Source organism: Anomalospiza imberbis, chromosome 5, assembly GCF_031753505.1.
Source record: "Anomalospiza imberbis isolate Cuckoo-Finch-1a 21T00152 chromosome 5, ASM3175350v1, whole genome shotgun sequence".
Lineage (NCBI taxonomy): Eukaryota > Metazoa > Chordata > Aves > Passeriformes > Viduidae > Anomalospiza > Anomalospiza imberbis.
The window spans coordinates 12,601,448-12,620,665 of NC_089685.1; the positions used below are offsets into that span (position 1 = coordinate 12,601,448).

A 19,218-nucleotide genomic window follows, 5' to 3' on the forward strand; every position below is an offset into this window, starting at 1 on the left:
GGAATAATGATCTCATTTCCACAGAACATGACCCAAATGCAAATATTATACAGAAATTTAATTTAATTTAATTTAATTTAATTTAAAGTGATCCCACGATGATGCACAAAATTAAAATATTGCCATTTCAGTAAAAATGTTTATTTTGGTAAAACAAATTCAAATTAATTATGTTACAGATGTGTTTTATTCTTGTTTTTGCAACAATGCATTTGAGCAAGACAAAATACTTTGTTTACCTGATTCACTTTATTTAACTCAAGGGATTCATGAGGATATCATCAATTATAATCACAAACACACCATTTTATGCTTAAAAAAGAGGACTCTATTCCATTAGAGCTCTTCTAATTTGAAGATCTCAAAGGATTTTCTGTAATACATTAAAATCCTTGTCATTCCTATGGAGGACAAGTGAAAATACAGAAATAAATCATCTAATATTTAAACATACTTGCATAGAGCACAGCACAAAAGTTAAGGTCTCATGGGAAGAGCTCTCCTAATAACAATAAAAATCTCATTGAAGGTAACGAAGAAGCCTGTTCATGCCTGAGATTCTCCCACATCTCACTGTACCTGGCCCTGAACTGGTCTCTGCCAGGGCTGGTGCCTGAGAAAGCTAGCCTCAGGCAAGTGGACAAATTGTGCCCTCAGCCACCTTCCACCCAGCTCACACCACTGCAGTTCAGCCCTACAGGTCTTCAAAGGCTTTGTATTATTGCCCTCATCCTTCTTCTTCAGAGAATTTATTCCCACAGGGATCCCTATGCTCTTTCTTTGCAGTTTCCCTTTACAGAAAGCTCCATCTTTTCAGGAGATGAAAAAAAACTTCAGGGACTAGATCAACCTTTGTCTTAAAAGCCACTGACCTCTGATGGTCACCAGAAGAACCGGTTATGCGTCCAGGACAACAAATTATCTCCTATAGATGACTAGAAACCCAAAGGCCACTGCTGCTCCTCAGGGTTTGGTGCCACGGTGGGAGCTGAGGCTGCCTGGTGCTGGGGCACTGCTGTTACCCTGGGGACCCCCATCCATGCCCACCCCAGTGGAGAGGCCTCTCTCTCCATCACTGCCAACCTCTGCTCTCCCAGGACAGGGCCACATGTTCTCCAGGCCATGCTGACCATGAAGCAAGCCCCAGGACAGCCATGCCCTGGTGCCCAGCACCCTGTGGCTGGAGAGTATTTTTATTTTCAGTGGCAAAGTGAAAACTGTTCTCAGTAGGGATCAGTCCCTTATGGCAGCATTTCCCAGTGTCTGTAGGGTACAGCAGAGTCTTACTAAAGAGTTTCCGTGCCTGGGGCATCTGCAGGGACGCCTCTCTCTCTGTGTTCTCCTAGGGCTAATAAATAGCTGAGCTCACCTGACTGCCTTCAGTTTCAGTGATGGCATGACCTGGGGTCCTTTTACTCTGCTGGCTACCAATTTCCATCAAACTTTCAGGTCTTTTGCATCTTTGAGACCAGTATCCCTGTTACATTCGATTAAGCAAGATTAACCAACACATTCCAAAGGGAAGAGGACAGACACTGTTCTGAGAGTACCCTAGGAGAGTGCCCATAAATTTCCTTCAGGAAAAAAGATATTGATTTGCAAGCACAAGCATGCAGAAAAGGCAACCACACCACAGCAGAGTAAAGAATATTTATTTAGCATATTGGTCTACAATGTCTTGTTATGCCAACAATGACAGCAACAAAGCCACAAATACAAGGACATTTTGCTATTTGGGACATTACTATGCAGTGGTACTAACAACCACTGGGAGTAAAGGGAAGTGAAGGTGTTTAAAGGATGGCAGCTCTTGCAGGGATGTAAAAGCTATTGAAGTTGAGGGAATTTTAATATTTCAGAGAATATGGATTTGAAGAGTTCCAACCAGCAGTACAAAAAGCATATACAGCCCCAGGAATGGCCAGGTTCTGTGCTCAGCTTCCAGCCTCAAAAATGGCAAAGCTGTGTCCCCAGCTTGTCCCAAAGGAGAGGAAGGGACACGCAGCCCTTCCCCTTGGCACCTGCCAGCTCATGGGGAAGTAGGGCAGAAAATTCCAAGGATCTCAGCCCAGGCCAGACCTGACATCCCCTTCCAGGGCAAACGCTGCCAGTGCTGGGCAGGGGACGTGCTGCCAGCAGCCAGAGGGACTCAGGGGGGCTGGCACTGCTCCACAAGGGGTCCTGAGCAACAAACGGGGGGAAAAGCCACAGACCTAGAGGTCAACACACCTAGCAGTCCGTAACTCTGTGATTTGGCCTCTGAAGTGCAAGCATTTAACTTTGACCCACACAGCACCTTGGCTTCCTGCACATTTCCTGGCGCCCCTGGTACAGCCACAGGCTGTGTCCAGTCCCAGGGAAACAGGGCTGTGGTGAACACCAGCTCCAGCTCTGCCTCCAGACAGAGCAGCCCACTCAAACTGCAGCCCCCACTGGGTTCAATTAAGCAGCTTTTGTCTCTGGACAGGACTTGACCATGGAGCAATGCTTGAGTCAGAAACAAAGACAAGCCCCGAGGCAGAAGATCTGATGGTATTTCTAAGTTAATTTCTAATTGCAGCGCTTTTACTCTTTAAAGATAAAGTAACTAAGATTATGCTGTGATTAAGGTGCAGAATGTCTAATTTGAGAGATGTATAAAAGGAAATCAAGGAGTGCTATCTATCAGGAGATAACTGCAAGTCTTCTCCCGTCATTGCTATAAATCTTTCACTGAGGAAAGCTATTACATTGTAAAGAACAAGAATTTTAAAAAAAAATTTAAAAGAAGACATGTTAAACACTACCTAACAAGCTTCATGACATGAGCACAAAAGTCTTAAATTCAATGTCATAAATTCAATACTATCAGAAGATTCAGATACAATGTCCTTAGAGACAGTGCTGCGTAAGTAAAGCACAATATTAAAAGACACTGAAATCTTTAATCTGTGTTAAATATTTTAAATTCATAGATATGATTCAGAGAAATGTCACAGAAGCATCATCAATCCTTTTTCCCTTCTGACACATATTTTTATATTTTTGCCACAGTTTCTGCAATTAAAAGATATCCCAAACTCTTACAAAAAAGAGATTGAAACAGAAAACTGACCTTGTGGACAGGATCACATGCCATCATGATGCTTACTCCAATAAATATCCCCAAATAGGCCAAGATTAATACCTGCATATATTTAAATTACCACTTTGAAAGATATTGGGCTTAAGGCATCCCACCTATTCCCAGAGGACAGCATGCAGTGATTATTCCTTACAGGTATTTCCAAAGGGAAAACACCATGTTCAAAAGTACTGAATGCTATGATAGTGCCATATATAAAACCCTCTCCTTTTAGTTTCACATTTAGGGCACATAAGCCTTTATTTTCTGTTTAAATGTACTAATCTTCTTAACGGTATAATCAAGCCTTTAATATATAATATTATCAGTTTATATTTAGAAGGAATAACCATCACGTTAGTGGTGATTGACATATCTCTGCATTCATCTGACTGAAATACCCTGGATAAATCCCTTTGCCCAATTCATTTCTGCAGAGACAGCAAGAGGCTTTATTTAATTTAAAAGCATTCAGTTGCAATATATTTATAGTTAATATGTAAAAACCCTGCTTTAAGCTTGACAAACATTTCTTTCTTCTTCCATGTCTCATAGGGAAATATTCCAGTTTGTAGCTTTTTAAGTAACACAGGCTACAAATTCAACAAAAGGTATTCCTACAGTGAATAGGTCACAAAAAGTTCAACTATCTTTGCATTCTTCCAATGTTTTGTGTTCTTGGAAGGTAAAAATGAGCCTGAGCCCCTAGGTACAAATTTAAGGAAGTTCATATTTAAACATATCCCAGAACATGATGGGGTTTTTTGTTTGTTTTTTTTTTGTTTGTTTGTTTGTTTGTTTGTTTTGGGGTTTTTTTAGGTGGTTTTTTTTTTTTTTTTTTTTTTTTTTAGTTTTTTTTGGGGGGGGTTCTTTCTTCTTTTTTTTTTTTCTTTTTCTGTTCTTTCAGTAGAACTGGCAGATTTCCTAGTAATTCCTAGTTCCTGACCAATATCCTACCAGCTTTGTACCACATAAAAAGTGCCCCCACCAATAGAAAACCTGAGGCAGATCTAAGCCACAGAAACATGGTCTTTCTGGGAGATATTACAGGGGGATTATAAAACATCAGACAGCAGAGCTATCTTTTGGCACATGACAGGCATTGCATTAGGCTTGCCATGACGCATACATTAAACATAATAAATAGCTGCTATAGACCCAGGTCCCCAAAATACATATTAAGGTCTCTCACATATATTTTCTTGTGGCACCTCCTCTGATTCTGAAGAGCACATTAAATGTTTGGCCACCCAAGATGTAACTATTCATCCTAGCAGCAACCTGATTGCCTGCAACAGAAAAGCTCAAGAAAGAGTTAAATAGACAGGCATTAACAAAGAATATAATGGAACGTGCTCTTACATGCATAATTAAAATAAATGTATTATTATCCTTTAATTATACCTAAAAATTTCCAAATTAATCAGAAATAATGGAGAAAATGTGATGTGTTATTATCATTCATTCCCAATCTGTCTTAAAAGTAAATACCTATAAAAGATACTCATAAGTAAAACCCAAAATTAAAAGGTCCATCAAATTCTGGCCTAGCTAATTACAAAGGCATCAATCTCTCTTTATACCAGAGCATAGTGTTCTTGATGTAAAAAAAGCACAAAGAGGATGATTCCCCTCTAATTCAAACAAATTACAACCACTCTGCATGCTAACCATAACAAACACATATTAAATTCAGCAGAAGGGATGAGAACTGAACTGGCATGCAGCTGGAACCTCTTCCAGATCATTTGACCAGGGAATGTTTTTCCCACCGACACATCTGCCCAGCAATGTGGGGGGAAGTCACTACATGGAAGCTGTGGATGCTAAATCTCTGAGCAATGAGCCCAGCATTCTGAAAAAGGAGAGAACGGGGGGAAAATTGGGTAAGCTGAAAATCTGACTGTTCCCTCACACGTAGTCCTCTCTTCTGCCTCACCTGCCTGCACCTTGATGCCACAGTCAGCCTTGCCCCAATGCAGCACTACCCCAAGAGGGATGGAAACTGCCATCCAGATGTTCTGCACAAGGAGTTAATTAGGAAAATTTTCAAGAGGAGAGCATCTTGTTCCACTGTCCAAAGATTTTGTCATGCATCACTCATATTACGCAATGCAAGGAGCTGTGGGCTTTGCTGGCACTGATCCTTTTCCATGATGATGACAGTCTTCACCTCCCTGAAGTGCTAAAAGCTGGCACACTCCAAGACAGAACAAGCAATTTTGGCTTGTCAACAGTTTGACCATTCTGAATATTTGAGGTACTATGCTTACCAGCATCTGTAGGAGCTCTGCACCTCATAAAAAATCTACATGCTCTAGAGGAAATACATCAATTAGAACAAAAAGGTTCCATGCTTCTGACTGTTTGCATGTAGAAAATACTTGGTAACTGCAAAAAGTGCAGGCTTTGTAAATCTAGAATTTACTAGTTACAGAGCAAGTCACTAGTGCTTCTTAGCAGTTAGTGAAATGCAATCGAAAGAAATATTGTAATGTTACTAATTTTACAATGTGCTTTCTCGAATGGAAAATATTGCAATTAGAAGGAGGATTTCTCTCTACTGGAATCTCACTAATTGGGCAAAAGGTACTTGGGGGGAAGTTGTTCATTGGGGTTTTGGGCAAGGTCCCAGAAGAAGAGTACTCAGCATGTAATGCATCACTACCACTGCTCAAAGACACTTTAGAGTTTAAAAACACCATTTGTACAAAGAAAACAGCCAGATGCCATGGCATTGGTGTTCTGTCAGTGATGAGTAGCATAAAGGCTCCCTAACATCTGCTACCACTTGAGGAAACAAAACTTACTTCTCTTTGAGTGAAAATGTCCACAGACATTTTCAATCCGGGCTGCCTGAGGCTGGGGAGGGACCGGAGCTGCCAGCTCCAGCCATACCCATACCTTTTCATCTCTGCTGGCTGAGGCAAATTCTGCAAACATCACAGCTCTGCTGAAACTCCTTTGTGCTTCACAACTGCATTAAATACATGTTGAAGGAAAAGCAAGGCAATAAAGAACACAGGGATCATTTCCCTGGAGGAAATAAACCTGCATCTCTCAGACACATTTTCTATGTCTGCTCTCAGCAGTTCATTTCTGTTTGAGGTGGACAACCTATAAATATTATTCCATGAACAAAATAGATCATTTTAAAGACATGAAGGTCTCTTTGTCTAGTTCAATGAACCCAAATTCTGTAGATGCACTGCAACAGGTTTTCCAGATCAGAAGTACCCTTTAAGTGTAAGACATTACATTGCTGCAGAAGGAGGCAAGTGAGAGATCTCCTCTAAGCCTTTTTATGAAACACTGCAACACAGAAAAGATTTCTGCTGAAAAAGAAAACTGGAAAATGACTAGATGTAAAGGAAAATGTGATCAACTTACACATTAGTAGCCACACAGCAACCACAGGTATCATTATAGAAAATGTGAGTTTGTTACCTTGGAAATGTTAGTATTGTTACCAACTGCCCTTTGCTGCCTTAAGGAGTGAATTATGATTCTGCAATTTATTTTGGGAACAAACACAGGGAGAGTGGTCTGAATCAGTTCTGTGCAGTGGCCGGAAATTAAATGGTCGACTTGTCAGAAGTGGAACTGTTTGATTTTTGGTTCAGTGACCAAAATGAAAAGAAAAAGAAAGAAAAAGAGATCAGCTTGGGCCACCATAAAAGAAGTACTGCGGGATCTGGCACAAAAAAAAAAAAAAAATTAAAAGATCAGTTAGGTCAATATGAAAATCTTCAGTGAACCCAAAGAAATTAGATAAAGACTTTTGTTCAAGCAGAAAAGTCTCATTCCATTTTCTGATTATGCATGTAACTTCTTTTTTTTTCAGTCACTTTCACAATTAAGATACTTTTCCAAAACAAAAATAAGAACTGTGATTTGAAAATAACAGTAATATATTTCAAATATTTCACTTCTCCCCATTTTCCATTAAAACTTTTAACAAATTCTATTCAAGCACATGATCAGCTTTTCTCTTTGACAAAATCAGATGACAAATTAATTCACTATGAACATGGAAATTCCAACTAAATAATTTCAGAGAATCACAGAATAGTTTTGCTTGGAAGGGACCTTACATATCATCTGGTTCCAATCCTCCTGCCATGGGCAGGGACGCCTTCCACTAGACCAGACTGCTCAAAGCCACATCCAACCTGGCCTTGAATGCTTCTAGGGATGGGACATCCACAACTTCTGTGGAAAACCTGTTCCAGTGTTTCACCACTCTCACAGCAAAGAATTACTTCTTAATATCTAATCTAAACCTGCCCTCTTTCAGTTTGAAGCCATTCCACCTTCTCCTGTCACTACATACCTTTGTAAAAATTCCCCTCCAGCTCTCTTGTTGTGCACCTTTGGATACTGGGAAGCTGCTCTAAGGTCTCCTCAGAGCCTTATCTTCCCTGGGCTGAACAGCCCCATTTTTCTCAGCCTGTCTCCCCAGGAGAGGTGCTCCAACCCCCTCATCATCTCCATGGGCCTTCTCTGGACCCACTGCAACAGGTTCAAGCCCTTCTTACGTTGTGAACCCCAGATCTGGATGCACAACTCCAGGTGGGGTCTTGTGAGAGTGGAGCAGAGGGGCAGAGTCCCCTCCCTCACCCTGCTGACCACATTGCTTTGGATGCAGCCCAGGATGTGCTTGGCTTTCTGGGCTGTGAACATGGCCAGCTCACATCCAGCTCCTTATCCACCAGCACCCCCAAGTCCTTCTCCTCAGGCCTGCTCCCAATCTATTCTCCACCCAGCCTGTGTTTGTGCTCAGGATTCCTCATGCAAGAATAATGTCAACTTGAAAAACTGTCTCACAGGGGATCAGCCATCAGCAAAGGAACTATAATACTTGGAAAGCATAAAAATATTTGCCAGAGATTTTGGATCTTTGTACTAATCTGTGTAAGGTTCTGAGGACTACACTTGTTTTGGGCCAGAGTCAGAAGAATTGCTGTACAAAAATGTTTAACACTGAACTTCAACCAGGGATTCTTTTTTCCAAACATCGAGGAACTAATTTTCTAAGCACTTTTAAATACTGATTATTTGATTTTGACACCTGGCATACCTACAAACTTCTGCATTGCAAGGCTGGACAACAGTTTGTTAAACCAGGATCTTTGCCTTGGCCAGTTTGGCTGCTTTGTTTCTCTCTGCAGTTCTTGCTATAATAATCATTTCATCCAATGTCCAGATTAATGTGTCTAATTCTGGAAGGAGTGTTGTTTTTTTCAGCGATGCATTTCCCTTGTGAGATAGGAACACTGGAAGGTTATTGTGTGCTGGAAACCACAGCTTGTTTAGCCAGAAAGATAAATATTATCTATATTTCTTGTTCTTTCCTATGCATTGTATTGTCCTGGAGAGCAGTGGGAACAGTGGAAGGCAAATGGCAGAGACCTTGCCAAGCCCCGTGATGTGATGAATGACTTCTCACATCCCAGGGCCTGAGGTGAAGAGAGGCCACAGAGGGTCACACTGCTGTTTGCAGACATTAAAAAGGCTGATCACCCACCCATTACTTTCATTTCTAGCACAGGAAGAGCTCCCCCATGCAGGATCCACACGGGAAGACACAGATCTTCCATGAAGTACTTCTCTGCAAGAACACAGGCCTCCTGCTCAGGAAAGCTGATTTTCTGCATCCTCACTATCTCATTTATGAATATTCTACCAGAACTGTTGAACGATGTGACCACAAACTACCTCTTAGCCTTAGAGAAAAACATATTCCCAGATTTCAAGTCTTCCGAGCAGTGAGTGTTGTGTACTTTCTCTTTTCCCATTTCCTTCCCTCCTCTTCACTATCATGTGCACACAGACAGACAGTCACTATTCCTCCATACATTCCCAGGGAGCAACTTACATGTGCCACTTGGGGATAATGAATATGAAAATCCCTTCAAATCCTACATGGGGCAGGAGCTGCCTGCAGTTGGGATGCAGCAGGATGAGAAAGGGAAAACAGCATTTGTTTCTGGATGCATGCCTGTGCATGAAAGGGAGCTTGCTTGATGGATTTCCCTGTATAGAGTTTTTTCCTTTGCCAACTTCTGATTATCTAACTGCACTCTTGAAAATTACACTGGAGAGATGGAAAGAGGGAAACAGTGAGTTCCCTTATTCTGTGTGCTTTTCACCAGCTGGACCACTCAGTGTACAGCCACATTGCAGCCAGGCTCTGGAAGGGGACATGGGATAGGTGCCAGCATCCAGCCGTGCATGGCAGCAAGGAATGGTGAAGTGGGCAGTAGGAGACACAGACACAGCTGGAGCTAGGGCTAGCAGGCAAACCCTTTTCTTGTCTCAGCTCTCTCAGGTCATACCTGTGCATTTACAAAGCTACCCTTCAAGCGGACATGGGGAGAAATAAATAACTGTCTAATCTGAGGCAATCAAAATTTTGCTAAGCGTGATGCAAGAGCTCTTAGCAGTTCACCTCAGTCTGGTTTATAGTTCAGTTCCCTCAGGCCAATGAGCACGGCCGTGTCTCCTGTGGGAAACAAGCAGACTCCCACCCATACGTGTGAGTAGAAGCCATTCTGGGAAACACACAGCGATCTTCAGCCCCATCTCTGACGATTAATCTGCTCACCCTGCTGCAGAAGACCAAGGGCACTCCAGTTCCCCTTCTGTTGTATCTTGCAAAAACAAAGAGAGAAACCAGCAGCCACGCTGCATGGCTGCATGCCCCAAGGCTTCTGCTCCAGGAGAGACACAGCAACAGTTTCACACCTGGCTTCACAAATATGTCCAACACCCAGTCAACCCTAACACCCAGAAGGCTGAGCTTTTAATAAAGCTTCTCATCTAGCAAAAGGAAATATTTTTTTTCTCTGGACACCTCAGTCAAATACTCTGCACTGTTCCTTGGAGCTGCTCCCTCTGAGCAGGCAGAAAGGAGGAGGGGAGGAGGCGATGGGGGTGAAAGCATGCAGGGCCACCATCCATCAGTGCTCCCCTGCTGGCACGCAGCCCCTCAGCAAGGAGCTGGGGACAGGCTGTCCCCAGGCAGACACCCCCTCCTGGCAGCAGAGCAAGGCATCCCCTCCGAGGGTCTGTGGGGAGCACTGGTCCCACTGCAGGGCTGGACACACACTGGGATGTTTGTCACCCCAGAGCACGGGGAACTCGGACAGACCTTGGGCATGCACTGAAGCACTTGCACAGTACAGAGAGAAACCTGCAGCACATAGAATTTTAGGAAGGTCAATGTAGAAGTTTGAAAGAAAGTTGGGAGTGGTGGGATGTAAGACAGGGTAGTATAAGGTAAAGCTTGCACCTGAAGGGAGATGGATTCTTGTCTGCTGTCACTCAGGGCTCCTGCAGGTTGAACTTCAATAGACACAGTCTGGAAAAGTGCCATTGATTTCCCCTCCCAAGGAGATGCTTATGAAACTCTCACAACCAATATTAATATCAATTGCTAGAGAGGAGCGGGGAACAGCTATTTTTGTTTTGTTCCCAAGATGGAAAAATATGGCAAGAGGGATGTTATAAAGACTGTAAAAAACAGTCTTCACTTTGGTATAAAAGCCTTTGGGAAAGTGCCTGAACTCCCTTCCTCCTTCCCATCAACTTTCACAAGTCACTCATGTCCAGTCCCTCCCTGCTTTCTTGATTGAGATGTTCACATAAAAGACATTGTTTACAATAGGTCATGAGGAAACACTAAGAGGTAGAAGCCAGTCCTGGGAAGACCAAGAATCCCCCTCAGGGGAACAGAGAGGAGCCTTGGGGAGATCTCTACCAGCAAAAACCACATCACAGAACAGCCTCCCCAAACAGAAAGCCACACTGACAGCAGCAGGACAAGGATGAAGAGCCAACAACCACAGTGCAGGGAGCCCGGAGTGACGCAGGTGATGCTGAGGTTGGTGACATAAAGAACAAGTCCACAGGTGCCTCAGCCTGAAGCTAAGCTGAACCCAGCTGCCCAGGAAACACTGATGCCACGGAGGCAGCCGCCGCTCCAGATGGTGGCAGGAGACAATGGCAAGGAGCCTGTGGCTCTGTGCCTGGCCACTGGGTGCCATCTCCAGCCCCAGCCAGGACGTCTCCAGCTGCAGAAGGACAGAGTAATGCCTGATCCTGGACTGTAGAATAAACAGGTACAAACCCTAATGCCGCCACAAACCCCAGTACTCCCTCTTCATGCGGGATATACTCACCTCCAACATGGTCTTATTTAAGGCAGAGGTTTAGTGAGAGATACATTAAACCAAAACAAAGTCTTCAAAAAAACCCACTTCCTTGATCCTTCTGTTCCTTTTAGGAAAAGAGTAAAATGTGTAGCTGTGGGACAATCTGAGCACTGAAGGGACCTGGAGAAGGTCCTGTGAGCATGGACCTGACCGATCTCTGTCTCCATGACGCCACTGTCCATTGGCAGAACCCAGCAGGAATTGTGTGACACATGCTATGGCCTTCAGTTTCCACAACTGACCTAAGGGAAGGAAGAATGGAGGAAGACTACCTGCCTAACAAGAAGGCATTTTCTTGACAACCTAGGAAGGTCTTACCCCATGGAATCTGCTAGTGTGCTTTGACAGATGTCAAAGATTGCACTTACAGGGTTTGTCCTATGTTTATCCCAGAGGTGAGACCCAGCTGGTGGAGGAAAAAAAGGTGGGAATTACACAAACATTCCAGACACACATTGCACTCTGTGCACCTTTCATGCCCAATGAAAAGGCAGGAAATGTTAAGACAAAGAAAGGAAGCATGTTAGAAAGACTGAACCTTTCATCAGAGACTATTGAAATTCTCATAACAAGGGCTTATTCTCAGAGGTAAGACAGTGCCATTTCCTTCCCTCTCCATGCAGCAAACACTCATGACAAATCTAAACCGCAGCTGTAGGACATGAGACACACAATGCAAATAAAGGTTGCATCTGAATCCATCCCAGCTGCATCACCACAGATATTATCAGATTGAAAATTATACTTCAACCAGTCAATATGCAAATACTGTAGTACTGTACCATCATAAAAAGCCATAGAGTTTCAAAAGAAGTGGCCTCCAAAAATCCAGATCAAGGCCATAATAAGGAAAATGAGAAATCATGCCAGTCTGACAGTCTCACCCTGTTCTACCTAATAAACTAAACAATGTTTGGTGGAATAATCAGTGTGGAAAATGGAGAAATGTCCTACACACCACCATGCCAAAGTAACTGACCTATAAATCATTTACTGGTCACCTTTGGTCTTGAAGGTTTATCTCTTGTTTTTTATATATATACTTATATGTATATATATATATATATATATATATATATATATGCATATTTATATACAATTACAAATATTAGTTATTTATAAGAAAAATACATGTTAGGATTTTCTACTTAAAAGCAGGTTACATGGACAGATTTTGGCACTGAATTCCAGAGATAAATTATGCATATTAGTAAATATCTCTGGACACAGAAACCAGAAAATATGTGCAACACTCTCACTGAAAAAGTATTTTTGCACCCTTTAACCATGTACAGGTTTCTTTTATTCCTTGACTCCGGTGCTGGGTGACATTCCATAAGAAAGGTTCACACACACATGCCAGCCCCCCTCAGCAGCCCCATGCCTTGGACAGTGAACCCACTGAGGCAGAGATCATTTTTTCATGTGCCCAGCCCGGCCCAGCCCAGCCTGCCCTACATGGACCCGCAATACCAACAATGCCGTGTCTGTCCCACAGTCAGATGTCACCTCACAAATGTGGGTCACGCCAGCACGCCATGCTGGCTTTGATTTCTGTTATTTGGGGCAATCAAGTCTCCTTTGCAGGGGGGAGCAGCCTCCTGATGAGGGGAGAAAGGATTTAACCGGAGATTACATCTCTTCTGCAAATTTGCAAGAAAGGCTCATTTAGGCCTTTGTGGACCTTCTACCTCATTTCATCAATCCCGTGCCTGAGTACATCTTTGGCTGGGCCATCTGCTGGTGCTTATGATGATCACAAATTAGTGATAACAGCCAAAGCCATTGAAATTTAACATCTTCTTACACAGTCTATAAGAGGTTGAGAGTTGCAAACTTGCCTACCTTTTTCTTTTAACATTGGCACCCTTCATCAGTTTAAGCACAGCTCTTCAAAATTTGCAAACACACACCACATGAACTTTGGGGCCAGACAAGAGCTTCAGAAATATAGACAGTGCACTGGTCAACATCAAGACCTAGAAACTCATATTGCCTCAATAACATACGAAGTAAGGCTCAGATCTGAGAAATTCAAACAGGTCACAGTAGTCATAAATCAGCCTTCATTTTGCAAAGCTCACTTTATGCAAGAAAATCCTAAATACAGCAGAGCAGAGTCAAGGGTGCGCTCTGGAGGCTCTGGTGGATGAAGGCATTTTTAGTAAATGCTGACCCAAGATGAAATTTTTATGTGCTATGAAACCCTTATGCAGCTGCAAGATACTGCTAGGGACCACAGAGGAAAGGAGAGACTTGAAGATCAAGGGTCTTCCCCATTCCTAATAACTCCCTCTCCATTGCTACCTATTGCCAGACTAAGGTTTTTAATGTAAGGGTCCCTTAAGAGAAGAGTTCTAAAATAATCCCTGGAGCTAACTGGGCTCCCATGAGGAAAAATTTTCCACACTTTAATTTTAAACAGAAACTGATGGAAGTCTCCATTCTTCCAGAGATCAGAGGAGGGTGTAAGTGGGTGAGATTAAAGGTTTTGAGGGAATAGCCTGCAAAAGACTCAAGAAGCTGACCTGGTTCTTGGGCTGATGCTGGAAAACAGATGCAAATCTGCTCGTCTGTTACCACAGCATTAACATCACTTCCTGTGCATTATTCACTTCTACTGGCTCACTAAAAGCTTCCTACACTTCAGCATAACTGGTACAGAAAGTATCCATGCCTGAGTTTCTGCCATTCAGTTACCTGATTATACCTCAAGCAGCATCAGTACATAAATTCCAGTTATTTTTTTCTTCCCTTCATTCATGTCAGACTCAAACATGTTTTTATTTAATACTCATCTGAACAACAAGAATTTACAATGAAAATGTCCATCAGAAATGTAAGTAATCCAAATGAAAATAGGTAGTAAGTCACAATCTGTATTTCTAATATACAGTGGTTAGTAACAAAGGTGGAATTGGGCAGATTTTAAACAACTTTTTATCAGTGCTGAAAGAGTGTACAAATACCACTTAAAATAGTTGAAAACTATTTTTTTACAACCTATCACAACAACCATTCTAGACAATATACAGTATATCTAAGAATAGTAGCAGTCATAGATGGAAACTGATAACATTTGGGGACTGAAGGTTAATCCGTTCTCAAAAAAAAGGAACAATGGAGAGTGAAATAGAAATCCAAGTCCTGTTAAAGAAAACTATTTTAAGGGCAGAATGATGAGTTTTAGCATCAATCATGGGAAAACAGTTCAAAGTTTTCCTTAAAAGATCTAAATTTGAAACCTTGGGAAAAAGGAACTGTTTGCAGTGACAGCAAAAAAAAATCTTAAGAGATAAGAACAAATACAGTGTGAAGAGAGTCTGTATTTTTTAAGCACTACAAATCTGACTGTTCATTTTGAGCTTTCTGTGATTAAGGTCAGTAAAGACTCAGTGTTCAGTCAAGTTTATCCTTATTTCTTTATGCAGTTCCAATGTACTTATCTGCCTGTAAATCATGGTACATGCTCTGAAGGTACATTGACATAGCATTGACATAGATTAAAAAAATCAACTGCAGATTGCAAATAAACCCAAATACAGTTGTATAAATATTTTCAATTTGTACTGGTTTTGGCTTGATTTTTTTTTTAAGAAATTATATTCTACTCTGCATATTACAGAGGAAAACCCATGAGAAAGCCAAAAGAGGATCATCCTATCTACCAGGAAAGCTACAAGCAAGCCAGGTGAGCCCTGATGCTGCTCCCTGAACCCCTTGGCTGAAAGGAAGCTGAGCAGGTGCCTACATTAAACCAGTGCACACTTTGTCAGTTTGCATTTGAGCAAGCCCATGAGTGCTTTGCCAGCTCAAGGACTTAATTACATTTGAAATAAGCTAATTCAAGGAATAAAAGTCTGCCAAAGGTAATAAAATTGTTTGCTGATGTATCAAGTCAGTCCTCTTATTTAAAAGAGAGTATTTAAATGCTGCGTGGGTCTGGTCCTATTCAATCAGTGATTAAATACTTTATGTTTGCAGGAGTAGGGCCAAATTTGGACTAATTTTAAGTATTTGGGGAAAAGTGCTAAATCCTAATGTATCTAATTTAACTATGCAAAGTAGGGAATACTATTGCCTTTGTTTTACTTATGAAATTCAGAGGCACAGGGAAATAAAATGCCAGATTCAGGGTGCCAGAGAAGCCACTTGCAGAAGCTCTTGTGCTTCCCAGGCAAGTGTCTTCTGCAACACATGCTGCTCCTCTCCCGTCGTGTTGGGCAGCACAAGGCGCAGTTGGGCAAGGGGCCGAGAGCCCCTGTCACAGCTCCACTGGCTGCACAGTGGTATGACTCCCCCTCTGAGTGCCCAAGGAAATGTCTAAACAAATTAGCAGAAAGTCGGTGGCTGATTTTTAATCAGAATTTTTTCTCATCCAGCCCCTTGGCATATGGTTTCATCCAATTCCCTCCTATTTGAACTTGATGTTCTTGGATGCTGCTGGCACCTGTTCCTGTAGAATGAAGGGGCACAAAAACAGGGCCTCACTGGAACTTGCAAAGATTCAGAGCATTTTAATATACTCTCTGAGCAGGTGAATTTTCATTGTACATATGTAAATCTCCCTTTGTCTTGTGCTTCTGTGCAGCATATCAAAAACCCTGCTCTGTATCCCTGCAAGACCACCTTTAAAGTTTTATTTTTAAATGATAAATTCTCAACCAGTACAGACTGACATTTTTCAGCATCATTAAACTGTATTATATAAAATTCCATGTTGCTTCAAATTATTTCTTCAGATTGTATACTCTGGGTTTGTTTTTTTTTCTTGTGCTATATTTAACATTGGTAACTGTTGTATTTTAAAATACTCACATATTGCAAAATATCTAACTGATTAAGTGTGCTTAGCTCAAGAATATGTCTGCTGCCCTGTGCATAGCAAATAGTCATGGTTTGGCACGGGTAGGTTTTTTATCAATGAACGAATTTGAAAAGAAATCACCATTGCAAGTTTGATGCAAATTAGGAGTCTGGCTCACACCGGGGTGTACCTACACCTTGCACTGCGCAAACAAGTTAGTTTTCAAGTTCGGCTTGTGGACTTCCTTCTGTGTTCAAGCTTTGAACACGTCCGATTTCTTTACACTTGCTGAACGCGGTGCTTTAAAAGACACCCCGAAATGGCTGGGCTGCACCCCCGGCACAGGCTGGCCTGCGGCAGCGCTGATGCCGGGGCAGCGCCGGCTTCGGACGGGAGCGCGCAACCGCGGCGCGGATTTTGGCCGGGCTCGGCGGAGGCTCCGGGGGCGATGCCGCAGGAGCTGCTCCCCGAGCGGGCCGGGCGGGGGAGCGGGACAGCAGCAGCTCCGCAAAACCTGAGAGCGGACAGGGAGAAGTCCCACGGCGCGCAGAGGTAGAGTCAAAGGCGCCGCATTTTGCTCGGTCAGACGCAAAACAGCGCCGGAAAACCCACCCTAGGCCACCTGAAAGGTCTGGCGCGCAGCTGGGGCGCTGCTCCGCAAGCTGGTGCTTCAAAATTCAAAAACCCTCTTCAAAGGGCGAGCGGCAGAAGAGCATCCCCGGAGAAACACCCTCTGTCCCTGCTCCTCACCATTCAGGACAGCCGGACAGCCCTGCCCGCCGCGCTCCCGCTGCCCTGCCCGCCACAGTCCGCTATCCCTAGACCAGCAAAGAGGCTTAAACACGGGCTGAAGGCTTGGGGGAAAGGCAGCAGCGAGGAAAGGGGTGATTCTGTCATATATGTGGTTGAAATATAATTTCAAAAATCCAGCATTTAAAATAGAGCAAAATGAAAATCCCAGCTTGTTTTTTCCCTCTGCACATCTGTGGTTCAGCAGGTTGAGTGCAATTTACCTAACCTGATTGTGTATTATGGGCTGTAAGATCTAAGGTTCAAAGGAAAAAAAAATTATCTGGTGAAGTCATAAAACTTACATATGCCGGTTTTCAGAAAGGTAACTAGTATTTTAAAATCGAAAGTTTCCTATGAATTTGGTAAAACTATACTGCTAAAGCTTTCACATAGACAAAAACATCAGGATGCCTTATATTGTGTGAAAATTAGTATTTGAAGTGTTTGGGGGTTTATGTCTTTACAGTAACAATTTCAATTAGAATCTTCACATAACTCAAATATTCAATAATTTACCTGAAACTTAAATTTTGAGCTGGAACATATCAAAGTTAGAAGTTTAATTCCATCTTTAGCCAGGGACTATCACACAGTATCTGCTTTTGAGCAAGGTGTCTGAAATAAACATTTATTGTCATTTTCTCTGAATTCCAATTGCCCGCTGCAGAATTAGTTGTTATTATTCTGTAGCATTGCAAACTCCAAACAGACACAAAGAGAGAAGAAGGATTAGCGAATATAGCCTTAAGCAGTCTCCCACCGTTATGAATTAAAAAAAAAATTTCCCACATGGAAGTTTTCTACACAGAGAAGTGGTGATGGGGCTGTTGCACCGCACAGTGCTGGTTTCCAGGGGCACTCTGCAGCCGAAAGCAGCTTCCCGCAGTAGTGTACCTGCCTGCGTGGTCTCACTCAGCCCTGGGCTGTGCCCCTCTCTCAGTAGAGCCCCCAAGTAGAGACACTACTTTGTGAACAACTTCACCTATTCTTTCTTGTTCACGCTCCTCCGCCTGGGCGCTTACGAAAAATAGGGGTTTTTTAATTGATTCTGGGCACGACTTTCCATCTCCAAAGCTACCTGTGAGTGCCTGAGCCCCGGCTGTCGCCCCTGGCCCCTGCAAGGGAGCAACAGGCTGGCCGACTGCCGCGTCCGCACCGGGCACATCGCGGTGGCACATCGCGGTGACCCGATGGCAGCAGCCAGCTGCGGCACCGCGCAGCCCCCTAGGAAAGGGTGATGCGCTCCCTGCTCCGAAAGACGCTGAAGTGGGAAAGGGACAGACTGCCAGCAACTTGTGAGGCTCTGGATCCGGCCCAGGGCCGGCTGAGGAGCGGGGACTCGGAATTTCCTCTGCTCCGGGCTGCGCCTGGCGGGAGCCGCGCCGAGGCGGAGCGGCGCTGGGACGGGGGCGCGGGCGGCGGTCCCGGCGCCCGGGGCAGGTGAGGATGGTCCCGCACGGAAGGAAGGGGTGCTCCGCCGAGTCCCGCACCGGGGCTGCCCTGGTGCACGGCACACGACCGCGTGGGTCCCCGTCCAGGGCGCCCGCTCTCCCCCACCGCTTTTCTCCCCGCGGGACACCCCGGGGCCGCCCGGGGACGAGCAGCGCCGAGCACGGCGGGCGCCACCACCTACCGTGGTACTCCTGGCCAGGCACGTAGGCGGCGGGGTTGCCCGCGATGTGGAGGGCGATCAGCACCTCGCCCTGCTCGCCGTCACCCTCGAGCTCGCCGTGGTGGGTGCAGAGGAAGAAGAAGGGCGAGAAGCGGGCACGGGGGGCAGCCGCCCGGCCCGCCGCCAGCAGGGCACCCAGGGCGGCCAACAGGCAGGGCCAGCCCCCGGGGACGCCCCGCCGCCGCTCCATGCTGCTGCCGCCGGCGCCGCTGGGGCATCCAGGGCACGGCGGGGCCGGCGCGCCGCTCCGCTCCGCGCCGCGCGGGACGGGGCGGGACGGGGCGGACGGGGCGGGCGCTGCCCCCCGCCGCGGCCCGCGGGAGTTCGTGGGGAGGCGGGCGTGGGGCGCGGAGCGGAGCTCAGCGAGGGCAGGGGCGGCCCTTCCGTGCCCGACGAAGGCTGCGCTTCCCCGCCTGCCGCTGCCGGGGTGCGGGGCACGGAGCTGGGAGCGCGAGGGCTGGGAATAATTTATTTCCCCCGGTGCCGGGGTGGGAGGGAGGGGAAGGTCCCTCCCCTCCTCCTCCTCCTCCTCCTCCTCCGCCACCGCCCGCTCCTCCTGCTCCTCGCTCTGCGCGCCGGTGTGCGGTGCTGCCGCCGCGGACACGGGGGCTGCGAGCTGGGCTGTGCT

General features: G+C 44.8%; 1 protein-coding gene across 1 annotated transcript in view; it reads right to left on the reverse strand.

Annotated features, from left to right (window-relative positions):
• The window catches only part of RELN (reelin), a 275,790-nt gene extending 256,904 nt beyond the window's left edge, over positions 1–18,886 (reverse strand). The window contains exon 1 of the mRNA XM_068189636.1: positions 18,552–18,886. Within this exon, the coding sequence (XP_068045737.1) occupies positions 18,552–18,780 (229 nt within the window). The 5' untranslated portion in view covers positions 18,781–18,886. The remainder of the gene's footprint in view (positions 1–18,551) is intronic.
• Between the last annotated feature and the right edge of the window lie 332 nt (positions 18,887–19,218).